This window comes from Furipterus horrens, unplaced genomic scaffold, assembly GCF_987537825.1.
Source record: "Furipterus horrens unplaced genomic scaffold, mFurHor1.1.pri manual_scaffold_2, whole genome shotgun sequence".
Taxonomy (NCBI): domain Eukaryota; kingdom Metazoa; phylum Chordata; class Mammalia; order Chiroptera; family Furipteridae; genus Furipterus; species Furipterus horrens.
Window position 1 is genome coordinate 43,953,934 of NW_028327172.1, and position 16,731 is coordinate 43,970,664.

The window sequence follows — 16,731 nt, forward strand, 5'->3', positions numbered from 1 at the left end:
AAGGCAAAAAACTGCAAACAACTCAAATGTCTATCAGAGGAGAATGGATAAATAATTTATAGTATATAATAGATTATTACACAGCAATGGAAATAAACTAGGTATATAAACTATGCAATAACAGATGACTCTTACAGACACAATGTTGAGTGAAAGAAACCAAACACAAAAGAATATATACAATATAAGGTCATTTATATGAAGTACTACATCAGGTGAAACTAATCTGGTTTAGAGATTATGACCATAGTTACCTTTTGGAAGGAATATTTACAGTTGTCAGTGAGAGGCAAAAGTGAGCCTTCTGGGGTGTTTAAAAGATTCTGTATTTTTATCTGGATGGTGCTTACACAGGTATATGAACATGTAAAACTTTGCCAACTGTATACTTATAATCTCTACACTTTAATCTATGTAAATACCTCAGTAAAAAAGGAACAAAGTAACTTTACACCTGTTACCCACTTTTCTTTGAAAATCACAGTGACCATTTTTTGCAATTTTCCACTGTTCTTAGTAGTAAGAGTTTAGTAACTTGAAGATATTCTTTGAGCAATATTTCTTTTTCTTTTTTAATCCTCACCCAAGAATATGTTTATTGATTTTAGAGAGGAAGGGAGAGAAAGAGAAACATCGATGTGTAAGAGAAACATCAATCGGTTGCCTCCTGCACACGACCAGGGATTGAACCCACAACTTTTTGGTACACAGGATGATACTCCAACCAACTAAGCCATTTGGCCAGGGCTCTTTGAGCTGTATTTCAAAGTCCTCACACATAAAATTTTTCAACCAGACTTGTGGCCCCTGTTCTTTACCTGCTCCCTCGGAATGTCCAGGAATTTGTCGACGTTCCTACCTGCTCCAACTCCTCCTCAGCATATTTTTGGCGGCTCCGCTCATTCTCAGTACCCTCCCGCAGCTCCTTCAGTCGCTGGGCTTCCTGTTTGGCAAGGTTGATCTCATCACGCAGCTTCTTCTCCAGATGTACCTTCTCCACCTCCACTGTGCGGTGCTCCTCCTGGGCCTTCTGCAGCCTGGGGGGCGATGCAGGGAGCTGGAGAAGGCCAAGCAATGGGGTGCCAGCCAACATGCCATGAGTCATGGCATTGAAGAGGAAAACAAGGGCTCCAGCACTCAGCACATATTCTCCCTATTATGCTGACTCTGGCTCTGTGTTAGCTCAGCACCAACACAAACCACAGTCATTACCGTACTTCTTACCTTGGCCACCATTTTGCTGCCAGTAATAAAGGCTGTGAAGCTAGGTTCCCATGTATGTAAATCCTTCCTCTAAGGTGTTTGCCATACTAAAATTATAACAACTACTAGTTTACAAGATATTTCACATTTGTCCTCCCTGAACATAATGACATAGTGTTATATCATTATCAGCCTAGGGCAGGTGTAGATATGAAGGCTTTGAGAGGGGAAGTAACTGCTGGTAGAACCGAGACTACAATTCTAATTTGTATGACTTCAAATTCCATAGATATTCCCCTTATACCAGGGTGTCTGAAAGGTTCACTATAAATAGAATACCCTGCAAGCTAGAGCAAAGATCCAGAGAAAGCCTGACAGCTGAGCTATAAATGAGGGGGTGGTAGTGGAGATACTTAAGGAATATGACAAAGGAACCATTGAGCCATACTCCTTGGACTCCTGGGTACCTTTTGTCAGAAACACAGAAAAATGAAATTTATGCCAAAGGGGCTGAGCAGAGCTTGGGGGAGCCCCCTGCTTCCCCAAGGCCTGAGTTCCTTTATTCAGTATCTTTCATGGGTACGAAGATCTCAAGGACATCAGTTGTAATGAAAATATATCTTTGTCCCCATCCACACATTCCCTCTGTTCACTGACAAAATCTTCCATCCATCCAAATAAATCTCCTTCCTTCCTCCCTTCTTCCTTCCTATACCTCTCTATTTCATTCATTCATTCACCAAGTACTTTCAGGTGTCTACTAAATGCCAGGCCCTGTGCTAAGCCCTAGATATATGGAGATGAATGAGAAAACTGTCTCTGCCACTGAGGAGCTCATTATCTAATCCAATTTAAACAAACAGATAACCATATACAATTCGACAAGTTCTACAATGGATATATATACAAGGTGTTGGATGAACCAATGGATGGAGGGATCAACTCCACCTGAAAGGAGTGAGGGAAGGCGAAGCATGGGCTAGATCCAGAAGAAAGAATAAGAGTTTGCTAATCCCTCTGGAAGATGGAAAGGACTTAGCCACTTTCAGGTTTTCCTATCTTAGTAGGAACCACCAAGTTACAGGGGACCAGGATAGAAGGGGAAAATGGTGATGAAGAAGACAGGTGATATACAGCTTAGACTTGAGGTACCGCAGAAAAAGGATAGGCTACAGGACAAGCAGGGCCCACAGAGAAGAGCACTGACAACTGAGTTAAGCAGGTGAAAGTAGGTCAAACAGAAGAAGCAGAAACAGAACTCAACCTTTAACAAATTCCAAGTCCAGATTGGTCATCAGTATTGGAAGCCTCAAAAGATGTGGTGGTACAAGCGGGAAGGGAAGAGGAAGAAATGTCTAGGCTGCTCCTATGGCTGACAAACGGTACTCTTCCCATTTTGTCGGTGGAGAGAAAGGGAGTTAAACCTCCTCGCGGTTCACACCAGGTGGCGCTACAAGCACAGCTAAAACAAACCGGAGGCGCCATTTCCTGCCCCCATCTCCTTTTCTGACTAAGTACCCTCCTTTATTGTATTCCTTCAAGATACTACTGCCTGAAATTACACCATTAGGGATTCAATTCTTCACGGATGTATTATCCTCTCTGAAAGCAGACTCTTGAGAAAAGCCTACTATATATGTCTTCTTCATATAATAGGGTGCTCCTTTAAAGTAGAATCAAAACTGACCCACTTTTATAGTCCTAAAAGGATCTAGAAGAGATGAAAATAAGTAAATACTATTGAGAGCACAAATCAAGCAAATAAATGTACCATAAAGCCTTGCCCTACTCCATCGCCTCAGAAGACTGAGGCACTTAGTGAAGGCAGCAATTAGCATTACAGGAAGAAAATTACGCAGCCTGAATGCAAGCCCTCCCTGGCTCTAAGCGGTCACGTGACTACAGACAAGTCTGTTTCCTGTACTGGGCCTGTTTCTTCATTTTTAAATGGGAATCAAAATTCCTGCCTGCCTCAAAGAATTATCTTGAAACCCAATGAAATCCTAAATGGAATGTGCATATAGCATTCATTACATTTATCCATCCAAAATATCAGGAACTCTGCAAAAAAAAAAAAAAAGAAAAGAAAAGCTTTATGGTGGCTGGCAGTGCAGACCTATTAAGTAAGGAGGGAGGAGGTAGCACGTAGCTCTGAACACTGTCAGAGGATGTGTGTGTGCACGTGTATGAGTCCAGCTCGGGGCGTGTGCGAGCATTTGCTTCTCTAAGTGCCACAGTGGTCATTTAGCTCTGTAGGCCTTGGGGAGCAGGGAGGGCTGGGAGCTTAGTTTTATCCCCAGACTTGGAATGTCTCCTGCCTAGATTCTTTGCCTTTGGAATGAAAACAGTACATGTTTTTCAGACAAATGAAGAATGGGGACTGCCCAAACAGCAATATTTAGCCCCCAGTTGACAAATGGCCCAGGATCAAGGAGACCAGCAAAGTAACTAGGAATCAGCTCAAAGATAAAATTCTTTCTTTTGCACCCCCAGAAGCCTGGCCCATGGGTATGAATCTGATAGGGCTGCCTTTAGTGAGGCACCACCCTGCAGTTATAAAAATTCCTAGCTCACTACTTATTGATACATGACCCTAAGCAAGGCACTCACCCTCTCTGAGCCTTCATTTCTTCAACTCTAAAATAGGGATAATAATAGTACCTCCTAACCTGTGTTGTGATGGTTAAAAACAATAATACATTTAAGTATTTAACAATACCCAGCTCACAAGAAATCCTTTTCTCATCCCTCTAAAGAAAATAGTATCTATCATTTTAAAATAACAGAAAAAAGCCAGACTAAGACTACATTTCCTTTTACATGGATTTCTGCAAAGACTTCCCAACTAGACTCCCTAGGCTGTCAGGATAATTTCCTAAAAGACAATTCTAAAGTAGGCTTCTCCTCTTTTCAAAAACAAAACAAAGGAAAAAACAAAATACCTGTATTGTCTCTACTTTGGCTTTTGCATCCTACTAAATTTCTCCATGTGAGTCTTAAGGTGCCAGGGGTCTGGCCCCACTACACATTCAACCTTAACTACCAGGACCTCCCTACCCACCTTTCAAGGCCATTTCCTCATCATCCACATCACTCACCTCCTGTCTCTGTGATCTTCCTGTCCTTAGAGTTATCACCCCATTAGCTGGCACTGAATCACTGCGCTAAGTGTGCGCTCACTGCTCCTTCTCACATGTGAGCTTTGTTGCCCCAGAAGCAGTGGATTCGGTTATTAAATATCAGGAAGTACTTAGACTGACTGGCACCTTTTTTTTCACAGCTAGATCTTCTACAATAGTTTTACGCATGTTTTATTTTAGGCAGAGTCCCAGACTATCAGAGCTAGGCAGTTCAAGTTCTCCTAGCTCCACACCTTATATTACTGAAGAGGAAATAAATCCTAGAAGAGGAAGGGATTTACCCAAAGTCATACAACAAGTGAGTACTTAGGAGATTTAGGAGGTATTAGGAAGGCAGATTTATGAGGTTTCTCTGGGGAACACTGAAGAACAGTTCATTGAATCTATTTCTATGGGAAAGGAAGAAAAGGTAGGGCAAAGGATAGAATGACCCCTAACAAGCCATCCAACCAGGGAAGCTCAAGACTTCGGACAGCTACATGTTTCTCCCTCTAAAGCTCAGAGGAAGAAAAAGAGAGATAAGTTTCTGCCCTGGGAAGAATACTTGCCCATGCAACCAGAATGGCAGGAACCTGGATTCCCAATGCAGTTTTGGAAGGATGGCACAGCGTGGGCAGCCATGTCAGCATGGTCTTAGGGATCAGGTAGCCCACAACACAAGTGGAATCAGGAGGCTCCCAAGAGCTGGCAGCACCAGGGCTGTGGGGAAGAGGCAGGGCCTTACCTTTCCTGAAGGTCATGCAGACTCTGCTCAGCTCGGTGTAACCCCTCCAGATCCTTCATCATCTTCTTCATGTGCTCCTTGGAGTAACGATTCTGGATATAAGCAAACCAGCAGCCACCCACACCAATAACGATAGATACCACCAGCATGAAGTCCTTGAGGTGATTGTGGCGGGTCACTGCCAGAGAGGAAGGGCATAGTGAGTCAGGCTGCCCACTGCACACTTAGCCTTGCAGAGTCCACTGCATCCCCTCCTCCATGAAGCCTTCTCACTCAGGAGAATTTACTTTCTGTCCTTAGATACACACTTGCCATACACTGTTACAGGATGCTCTGTGCCTATTTCTCTGCTAAGTCGAGGCCTAGTGTGGAAACAATGAGAAGCCTTAGAGCAATACAGGACACTTATTAAATCATGCTTCCCTGATATGCAGTGAAGAGGAGAGCACTAGTGCCTTCTCAATATATTCCAGCCATCTCTGGTCTGTGATGAGCCCATGTACCCCGATGCACTGGCTGCCAGCCTACAGGGTAAGCAATGCTACGCTGCTAGAGTAGGTAGAAGAGGGTATAAAGCAATGTGACTAGAGCTTGAGGTCTGGCTGTGGAACTGAGGTTACTACAGGAGCTGGGTCTCCTGGACTACTAGGCTATTGTAGGTACAAGATGCAAAGTCCAGGTCAGGTAAAGCTCTGCAAGTCCATCTATGGAAAGCATTTCTAGGCTGTGGCTCAATCTATAGACCAGGAAGAACAGGAAAAGACTCAAGATATTGGTATACATAAGACATGCTACATGCCAGGAATAGAGAGGCACAGCTATCTGTGGAGAATACCTGGCAGCATTCTCAGCAGCTCAAGTGGCCAGGGCCCCAGCCACCAGCTGGAACTTAAGAGTAATAATCAGTCTCCAGAGCAAAACCGAAAAGCTAACCAAGGAACAACAGCAGAAGATAAGAGCAAAAGCTATGCCCTAAGAATTGAGCCAGCCAGAAGAGAGGCACCCCTGGAGTCTGACATTGTTCCTACTATACCAGATGTGGGTTCTGGGCCACAACACAGGAGACCGGAAAGACACACCTAAGGAGAAGAGGGCTGCTGCCGTAGCCCGTGTGTGGGTTGTACACAACTTGGGATGGAGTAGCTGTGGGCTCAGAGGACCCCAGATGTGGGAGCCAGAGAAAAAAAAAAGAGGGAATGACCTGTGCACAGCACATTACCCTCAGGTTGGGGAGGGGAAAGTAGGACTGACAGGACCCCAGTGCTTGGTAAGGACAAGGGGTCTAATGGGAATCTAAAAGGCCCTAGGAGAAGCCACTAAGTTGAGGCAGCGTCCAGACAGCAGAAAAAGACACATGCAGCTGGGAACCACACAAACAGGAGGCCAGCCTGAGAAAAAGGGTTATATTCATAGGTCCTCATTGAAAGGCTGAGCAGTAGGACATGGGGATGGTGTGGGATCAAAGACAGATTAGCACATTCTATTTCCATCCAGGGAGGGCAGTTACTAGGTCCAGGGTGGGAGCCATGTCCTTTACATGTTTATGCCAGATTCTCACAGAGAAACTAAGGGTCCTCTAGTGGCCACATTCTGGCCCCTGGCAAGCCTACACTTACAGCCTTACTCAAGTCCTCACTCTCCTCCCTTCAGGTCCTAAGAAGGGATATCTCTGCAGCACAGTGAGCTAGCTGCCTTTCTTTCTGGAACATACCAGCCTCCTACACAGCCTCTACCAGACCAGAGGCTGGGGTACACTCTGTCTCCTGTTTGTTAAGGACTGTTAATCTTGGCTTCCCAGGGTTTCTCAATTCCAACATCCCATGTACATTCCTACAGAGTCAAAGGTACTCTTGTTCACACAAGACTCCATGCAACCAGCACCCTCCCCCTATTACCTCAAATCCTTCAAATTTTTAAGGTGGGCATGCAGATTGGGCTCCTAGCCATTCTATTCAGTTACTTATTCAACCTTGTCTAGATGAATCTGGAACAAGATGCTATTTTTTTTTTCCAGCTTCATATCCTCATCCAAGTCATGAATACCAATTTTGAATGGCCAGAGCCAAGGATAGGATCTAAGGTAATACTCTTCCACTTATCAGTACCCACTGAATCTCTTCAACCACTTCTGACTCCACTTAAATATACAAGCATCCACCCCATACATACATCTCTCTGCCTTGTCAAATGCATTGCTGAATTTTACCTATAATGCCTGTCACATCCTATAAGCAACCATGCTTGGTGAGAAGAAAATGACTCTAACGTGGCTAATTCACTCTGTGGCCCCTAGTTAACATCACTTGTCTGAATGCCAGCGCCTAGCACAGCACGGACTAACACACAGAGGCACTCAATAAATATCTGTGGGATTTAATTGTTATTAAAAACCTCAAGTATGATATCTCTATCTCCTTAACCCACATGAGAACGGAAGGGAAATATCGAAGATATGCAATGTATCAGGCATTTATATTCACCATCTCTAATTCTACAGCTACTCTGTAAAGTAAGGTATAGCATTTCCATTCTAGAGACCAGAAAACTGAGGCTCACAGGAGCACTGACTTTTTACAGTTCATAAAAAGTGACAGCTGGGATTCAAATCCATATGTGCATGACTCGTCTTTCTGCTACACCTCACTTTGTCATTACAACTTTCATACTCATGAGCAGGTATTGTTTCTGCTTGATTACATGCAAATATCTCTCAACATGGAGAGGCCTGACTAGCCTGAGTGTGACTAAGAATTCCAAGGCCTCAGTTTTTCCCTCCTAATATCTTGGGAGCTGACTGTGGCATTGCCATAGGGACAGGCCTTTAATTTAAATGTAGGCCTCATGCAGAGAAATTCTGCCGTCAAAGGAAGCATCCTACACCGAGTCGAAGGGAGTCTAGGTACTATGCTGCCCTCTGCCCCAATTTGTTAAGAAACTGACTTCTCCCATCTGGATCTCAGCTTCCTCGGCAGTAAAATGTGTTATCACATAATTACTAAAGAGATCGAATGCATAGTTGTGAATGAAAGTGCTTAGAGGTATTTTGGAAACACTCAGATAGACATATCCAATAGGTAATTAAGAATGTTGACATAGAGTTTGGGAGAGAGATGGCAGCTGGAAAAGATGATGTGAGAATTGCCAGGTCCCTTCAGTGGAGCCCCGGTCCAACTCCCACAGTCCTAAATGAATCTGTGATGGTTAACTTTACTTGTCAGCTTGACTGGGCTAAGGGATACCCAGATAGCTAGTAAAAACATTATTTCTGGGTGTGTCTATGAGGTTGTCTTCATAAGAGATGAGTATTTGAATCGGTAGACTGAGTAAGGATCATATTCACTAATGTGAGTGGGCATCACCCAGTCATCCCTAAGCTGCTGAGGGCCTGAATAGAACCAAAGGCAAAGGAATGGTGGATTTGCTCTCTCAGCTTGAATTGAGACATCTGTCTTCTCCTGCCCTCTTACATCAGTACTCCTAGTTCTCTGCTCTTCAGATTCAGACAAGGACTTACACCACCAGCCCTCTGATTCCCTGGCCTTCGGACCTGGACTTACACCTTCATCTCCCCTCATTCTCAGGCTTTCCTGGTTCTGCAGCTTGTAGATAGCAGATCATGGAACTCTTGGGCTCCATAATTATATAAGCCAATTCCTATAATAAATCTCCTCTTATACATATCTATATACATATCCTATTGGTTCTGTTTCTCTGGAGAACCTTAAATAATATAGAACCTATAAGTTACTGTACAAGGAAAAGGGGGAAATAGGGAAATCAAGTGTCTAGTCTATGCTTAATGAATGATGTACTTCTTCCCATCATATTCTCATTCCCATCCTTCAGTTCCTACTACCTACGTCCCGAGCCCACCACAGTCCACAGAGATCCTTCCATTCTTTTTCCTCTGAACTAGGATTCCCTTATCAATCCACTATTTGGACAGCTAAACATGGCTTATCTCTAGGTATCTCAAGGACTGCCTTATGTATTTCAGGTTTCACTATCAGGTTTCTGATAGTTTGTGAGTTTCTCAGGGCCAGGCACAAGACTAATTTATCTCTAGCTCCATACTTAGCATAAAGTCTGACCAGAACAAATGCTTAGCAAAGGTGGAAGGCAGAGAAAAAGAGAAGGAAGAGAGGTTTTAGCCTGAAAAAGAGAAGGAAGAGAGGTTTTACAATATAACATGAAGGGCAAATACCAGCTCCTGGGGACATGAAGAATATGGCCAGCTGTCCTGCATAGCCCCTACAGAAGCTCAGCTCTCAGAATCCACCTCGCACCCAGGGAACATAGCCAGGGCAGAAAGACCACGGAGGTTTCAGGAGAGCAGATGCAGCTGGCCAAGTGAACAGAGCTAACCCAGGGAAACTGGCTGGGACCTGGGAATCCAGAGGGTGGCAGAATTCCTAGCCTGAGTGCTGTAAATAGATTCTAGCAAAACGAGGTCAACTGTTAACACAATCAGGCCCAAGGCAGAGAAGGAGAGTGTAAACTAATGAGATGCTGACATGTTAACAGAGTCAGGGGTAATGGTGAGAATTTTCAAGGTACCAGTTAGCACTGAGAACGTGAGCCTCTAATCATTATCACTTTCTGGAATCCCCACTCCCAATTTATTCTCACCACCCTCTCTACTACCCACAATACCTTGCCCCTGGTAGATACTGATATTCATCCCCTACTGACAAAATATATGCTAGGAATTTCCTTTGTCATTTACACAGCCTTCTGTGCTAAGATGTTGTTTAACCTGGAATAACTATTCCTGGGCCTGCCTCTGCCTCACCTTTCCAAAGATGCTCCACAGGTAGCATTTCTCCCCACAACCAAGCTGGAAAGGATTCGTCTAACAGCTCTCCTCAGTCCTGTAGCTCTGGCAAGTCCCAGCCTCCTTCTGTATAACTTTGAGGATACATCACCTGACACCTACTCCTTGCTGGGCCGTATGCTAAGTCCTGGCAAAAGATGAACAAACCTGGTGCTACCCTTGAAGAGTTCCCAATTTAAATAGCAGACAGGGTAGCAGAATGTTACAAAGGAAGCATGTACAGAGGGCTGCAGCTTCACAGAGGAGAGTAAAAGAGAAGGGCTGAGAATGCCTGGGAAGAGTCTGCAAAGGCATCCTGAGAAGGCCTGAAGGGTGAGTTGGAACATAACAGAAACGACAAAGGTAAGGATAGAGCTGACAGAGACCAGAGAAAGCTTTGCTGAAGAGGCAGCCACTCTGGTTTACCAAGGACTCTTCCCTATTATCTGAGCCACTGAAGAAGGTAGACAGGGTGCAGTCCTGTCCTTTCCTTTCCACAACTACCGCCAACCCCAGCAATTACTTGGCAGGCCTGTCCCTTTACCCTTCTCAATACTGCTGCTGTAAGCACCAAGGGCACAGTAGCCCCTAGCCCAAGACTAACCACAACAGGCATACTGCGTACTGAAAACAGTAGCTACCATTTGCTTAGGGGAAATTGGGGCAGAGACTACCTTGGGAATATGCCCAAGGTCACAACACTTCTGAGTGACAGAGCCAGTTTGCTTGATATCAAAGTTGGAACTCTTTATATTATAACTTGTTTCTTCTAACACAAGTAGAGGGTGGGGTTATAGAGTAGAAAAGAACCCTGGGTTTGAGTCATGGCTCTGCCACTTAAAAGCTGAATGACCTCTAAAAACTCACCTCATGTCTCTGAGCCTCATTTTCTCTGAGAAAGTATCTGCAGAGGAAAAAAAGCCCCCTCAACAAATCATCTGTTGCCAAGAGTGAGACACCAGCTTAAGCCTCAAACTGGACATTGCCTTTGGGCCTTTGCTTCTCAGAGCACATCTAACACCTGACTACTGGCACTGTTAGGGGAGCCCCCACGAGGGCCTCCAAGCCTAGAGCCAACTTTGCAGAATAGAAAAGTCGGTAATAGGCCATGTGCTGCTCTGTGGCCACATGGGAAGGACTGAGATGTCTTCTATCAGAAAATGGACCCTGAGGTGACCCTCTCCTGAGCCAATCTGATCCCTTTTCCCTCTTTCCAAGGTCTGAAACTGCTGTGAGCCCATGGATGCTGCTCACTCAGCAGACCCTCCTGGCTACTGGACAACAAACCTTTGATTTGGAGATGTCTCACTCCTAAGACCAATGGCAGGATTTTCATTAAGGCTGGGCAAGGTAGCCATGGCTGCAGCTATAACTAGCCCAGGTTTGCTGGGGTGTTCATCTACGACATGCCTTATGGTGAGGCATGGGAACCATAGCCTTAGCAACTCATCTAGGTGCAGAACACAGGTCAGAGCCAGTGCAGGCCCTTGCTCTAAGTCCTATGTGGTGTCAGCCAGGGAATAGCACGAACCATGGGTTTTAGTCCATGCTCAGATGGGAACACAGAGCCTAGAGGGACAAAGATCAAGGGCTTCTCTGCAGGTCCCACCAGGTACAGCCCCACCCTTGCAGAATTCTGCTGGCAAAGAGCTTCCTGGTATTTTCCTCAGATTACAGCTGGCAATTTTCAAATTTTTTCTTTAACAATCATCAGTGGGAAACTATAAAAACAATATTTGCCATCAGGACAGCTGCTGGATTCCAAAGTAGCTCCCAGGAGTATACCCAGCTCTATCTGAGTCCTTGAATGAGAGCCAGTGAGAGCCTTACTGACCAAACCCATTTTACAGGTGAGGAAACCTAAAACTAGGCAGGAGAATTGAATTGCCAATGATCACTTGATAAGGCAAGGGCCACAGAATTCCTAAGAGTATAGGAAATAGCAGTAGTAAGGAACAGTCCTGTCTTTTACACAGGACCAACCAAAGGGTTTCTCCCCCAAATTACAAATGTAGCAGCTGAAAGGAATCTTAAGGATCCATTAGCTCAATTACTTTATAATACAAATCAGAAAACATACTCTGAGAAAAGTGACCTACATAAGGCAATTTTGAAAGAGACCAAGGTGCTTTCCTAAAGTTTCTAAGTTCTCTACATAAAAGTCCAGGAATTACAAAACAAATTTAGATGTACATGATGATGATGACTGAGATATAATTCACATAGCCTAAACTTCACTGTTTCAAAATCAGTTCAAGGGTCTTAGCATATTTATGAAGTTATGCAACTATCAGCACAATTAATTTTAAAACATGATCATTACTCCCACTTGCAGTCCCTTCCCATTTCCCACTCTACATGCCAGCTGCTTCTCCGGACTGGTCCTTGGCTCTATAGTATTCTGCTGCTGGCATCCTCAATTGATGCCAACAGCTCTCAAAGGGCAGGGTGTGAACCTTAAGAGCCTGTTTGGTCAAGGCTAATTTTATAAGAAATATTTGTTCCCCCTGAGTTTACACAGAATAAGAAAAAAGATGTCAGGTTCTTGCAGATCTTCAGGAGCTGAACCACCTAATTCTTGCAACTAACTCCTGGCTGAAGAAAACACTCTTCCTTAGGCCTGAGTGTGTCTCTGTTGCTGCAGTGAAAGCCCACTTGGTCCCCTATGGATACAGAAGGACACAAGATTTTCAGTAATTAATTCATACACTCTGAACACCCACAGTGAGAGCAGGGAACAGTAAATGGCATTCAGCCCCTATGGGTTACTTTTATCCCTGAGTATAGCTTTCATATTTTAGCCTTTGTGTTCCTGCTCAGGTTGTTTCCTCCACCTAGAACACCCTCTCCAGCTACCTCTATGGAAGAAAGCCCCACCCATTCTTACAGTCAGAGCTCAAATGCTACTTCTTTGATAGTATGCCTTCTCCATCCCTCCTTTGGACCTCAGAAGCACTGTATACTTCTCTAGAACATTCATTTTTATCCCTTTAGGGTAGAATATGATTCATCCAGGTCACCCTATAGGTTCCAGCACAGCACTGGCACAAAGCAAATGTTTTATTAATGTATTTAATGAATAGATGTTGATATCTGGATAGACTAATATGTAAACCCATTTCCTATCTCAACAGCAGTAGAAAAAGTGAAGGCACTGCCTTGCAGGTGTGCCTAGGTCTCCAGGAGCTCTGCCCAGACACCCCAACAGCCTTGGATTCCATGGCACACCAGCAGCCCTTCTCTCCACAGGACTCACACAGAGGAGGCCCAAAGAGCACTGTGTCCAGGGCCTTCAGCTGCAGCTTCTGTCGATGGCTCCGGTCTGTCATCTTCAGCACAGTCCCTGTCATGGTGGTGTTGGTTACAGCGAGCCTGTTGAGGCAAAGAGTAGGTGCTCAGTTCCCTGCCAGCAAAGCCAGGGAAGATCCTGGTAAAACTGCCCATCTCCTCTAGGAACACTTCCATGACTTCTAGCTCCTGGTTACTGCTCCGCTCTGCACTCTAGAACAGAGCCTATACAGGGACACATAACATTTACCAAGAATTTGTTCGCCCTTCTCCACATGTCCCCCTGTCCTGAGTATCCTACTCTCTAAGGATTATCCATTTGTTAGCATTCCCACACCCAACGGTAAATTTTGTGTTGTGCTTTCTACCTTACAGGATGACCTGCTATATATATATATATATATATATATCTGCTTCCACACTCCCACCACTTGTAAATGGATTTTCCTGTCCAGACCTTATCAAAATGTCTCCCTACACGCCCAGTGATTCTGGGGACCTCTGAATTATCCTAATCCTAACCCAATTAAACATATTTAATAATGGATATATTTAATACTCATTAAATATAAAGCTGCTGATTACAAACATTGCATGTCTTGTTAGCTTGTACTTGAGTCACTATAATTTGCTCCCAATCAGATTACTGTAATTTTTTACGACCTTCAACCATATTGCTAATAATAACTCTAATAAGAGAGAGCCTGTACACGAAAAAATGACCTCAGAAAAACTAGACTTTGTTTCTCTTTTGCTGCAATACAATGAGTATAAGAGGAGAAGACACTAAGACATGAAAGATTGAAAAAAAACTGGTCTGGGTCCCACAAGTGAGCATTTACTACTATACTACTCCATAAGGTGAGTGCTCTTTTCAAATGCCTATCTTTGTTTCCTCAAGTAGAAAAGAAGCTTCTAACATCCCAGTGTGTGTTTACATTCCCACCTGGGCATGCAGGAACAGTTAGTTCTTTCTCTAGCCCTAAGAAGTAATCGAGTCCACCTACGAGAGAGGCATGAGACACTGATGGGATATGGGAGGGTCAGGAGATCTAGTTTCTGGTCTCAGCTCTATCACTGAGTGACTCACTTGTCCAATGATAAGCTGCTGGGTCTCTCCCCTGGGGCCTCAGTTTCCTTCTGTGTAAATTTATATAAAATCAGATGCTTCCTGCAAGCCTGGGAATTCTTGGGGCTCCTCTTCAGAGTACTTCTACCAGGTGTACTGGACTTCATCTGACTGATCAATATAAGTGTCATCTTTTGTACAGTCTATTTGTCAAAGAAACCTATGAACATGAATGGTATCTACTTCTCAGTGATGAAGAGAAATGAAAAACATTTACTAGCTAACATTTACTAAGCAACTACTGTGCATCTTGTACTGTTCTGACACTTTACATACAATACCTCATTTAGTTCTCATAATTTTAAGAACCCAGTTCTATTACTAGCTACACTTTACATATAGGAAAACTGAGACTTAAAAGTTGAGTAACTCGCCCAAAGTCACATAGCGAGTAAGTAGCAAAGCCAAGAAACAAACTCAAAGATGCCAGATTCTTTCCATTATACAATGCTGCCTAGTGATGGGCCTATAACCATCCCTACTCTATGCACTGAAGGCTCCATGCTTCCTGCTGTAACTAAGGTGACACAGCTTGGCTTCCTCTATTCCTGAACCCAGCTCAGCTAAATCAGGTCTTAGATTTAATCCTAGCCACAAGAGGGCTAAGTGAGCCCATGACCTGAGAACTGACTTTTTATCCTAATCTTTACAGTTTTAATCCAAGCCATAGCCATTCCTCAAGATGAAATGATGCCGTGATTGACAAGGCACTACTGCTATTGCCATGGGTAATGAGAAAGAAACCTAAATCCCAGAGCTTCATGGTCAATCATCTGTTCAACTGCTGGTCTCTTCCATCAAACATGAAGTTCCAAAGGCAGATGTGAGGTCTAATGCATGTCTTTGTCCTCAGGGCCCAGGACAGAGGATGGCATATGGTAAGTGCTTGGTAAAAGCTTGTCAAATAGAACTAAACTGAATATTTCCAGGAAGTCCGTCTTCAACTACATGGGGCAGGAGAAAAATGCAGTGAAAAAAGCAGGGCACTTAGAAGCAGGCAGACCTGGGCTTAAATCCCAGTTCTGCCACTTACCAGCTTGAATAAATCATAAAGTATTTAAAATTCAGTTTGTTCACCTGAAAGCTGGGGCAGTAATTCTTTCCCCAAGAATTGTGAGAATCAACTGAAATAATAGTTAGGAAAGCACTCTATAAAGGGATGTACAAACATTACTCTCCCCAGAGTAGGGAGGAGCTGTGAAGAGGAGGCTGCAGGCAGCAGAGAAGGAACAGTCAGCTTAGCTAAGCCTGGACCAGCAGTGCCCGGTAGCTCTGTGGCTGGAGACTGCAATGTACGGGCATTCCAACAGCTTTATCTTCCCCTTTCCCCCTTGCTGACGCTCATAACCAGATGCACCTACTTAATAAGATGACAGATTATAGATAATCAGCACTAACCAGACAGTAAACCCTTTGAGGACAAAGGCAGGTTGTTGCCATCTTTATCCCTAGCACCCGGCACAAGTGCTTGGCACAGAGCAGGTACCCAGTAAATATTTTTTGAATGAATAAGTAAATGGATTAATGACTGAATGACATATGGTACTAGTTTGACATAACAAGAAGTCCAAGCAGTATTCCATGTCCTCCCCACTCCCAACCCAAGCGCTAGCATATTGTACCTGTAAAGGAGGCAAAGTTAGAGCACAATAGCTATTGGAAGAGTCATTCCAGAGAGGAGGCTAGGTCCAATGGTAGTCAGGCCCCACCTCTGCATGACTTCTTTAGAGTAAACTGTACATATATGGATAATTCAGGGGAAGCCAAAAGAGCCCTGAGGCTCCTGGACAATAAAAGAGGCAGTGCTTAGAGCAGCAAAAAAAAAAAAAAAAAGAGAGAGAGAGAAATACCACAGGCTTTGAAATCTATCCAGATCTAGAATTTTGCTTCTAACTAGCCACATGACCTTGGAAAAGTTACTTAGCCAGTTTCATCATCATTATATAATAGTACCTACCTTATAGGATTAATATAATAATTAAATGAGATACTGTATAAAAAGTGTTGAAGTAGAATGCTTGGCATGCACTAAGCACTCAATAAATGGCAATTATTAGTACTATTCCTAATGTTGATAGGTATATTAAATGAGAGAATGAGTGCTAAGTAGCCATCATACTTTACAGCAAGTACACAGTAGATGTGAGGACAGATCTACAGATTCTGCACTAAAAAGGGTGTAACCTCATTTAACTGGCCAGAGCAACCTGAAGGCAGGCAGACTTCAGCCCATCCCTGGCACCACTAAGAAAGAGAACACAGTTTCCTCCTGACCTTGGCATGGCATGGCCACTGAGCTGCAGCTTCCGGAAGGTCTCCTCATACTGAGGCAGCTCCACATACGTGATCAGCCACTGTACCACTTCGTCCACGGTCCAGTTGTATACTGTGGGAAAAGACAGGAAAGCCATGACTCCAGAATGCCAAGCACTGC

The 16,731-nt window shown here is 44.0% G+C and overlaps 1 protein-coding gene across 5 annotated transcripts in view; it reads right to left on the bottom strand.

Annotated features, from left to right (window-relative positions):
• Positions 1–16,731, bottom strand: part of STIM1 (stromal interaction molecule 1) — a 185,760-nt gene that overhangs the window by 16,557 nt on the left and 152,472 nt on the right. For all 5 annotated transcript variants that reach the window (XM_090264671.1, XM_090264682.1, XM_090264692.1 and 2 more), the window contains exons 4-7: positions 16,572–16,683; positions 13,137–13,252; positions 5,068–5,245; positions 860–1,037 (exon numbers count right to left, since the gene is read on the bottom strand). In XM_090264671.1, coding sequence (XP_090120797.1) covers positions 860–1,037; positions 5,068–5,245; positions 13,137–13,252; positions 16,572–16,683 — 584 coding nt within the window. The remainder of the gene's footprint in view (positions 1–859; positions 1,038–5,067; positions 5,246–13,136; positions 13,253–16,571; positions 16,684–16,731) is intronic.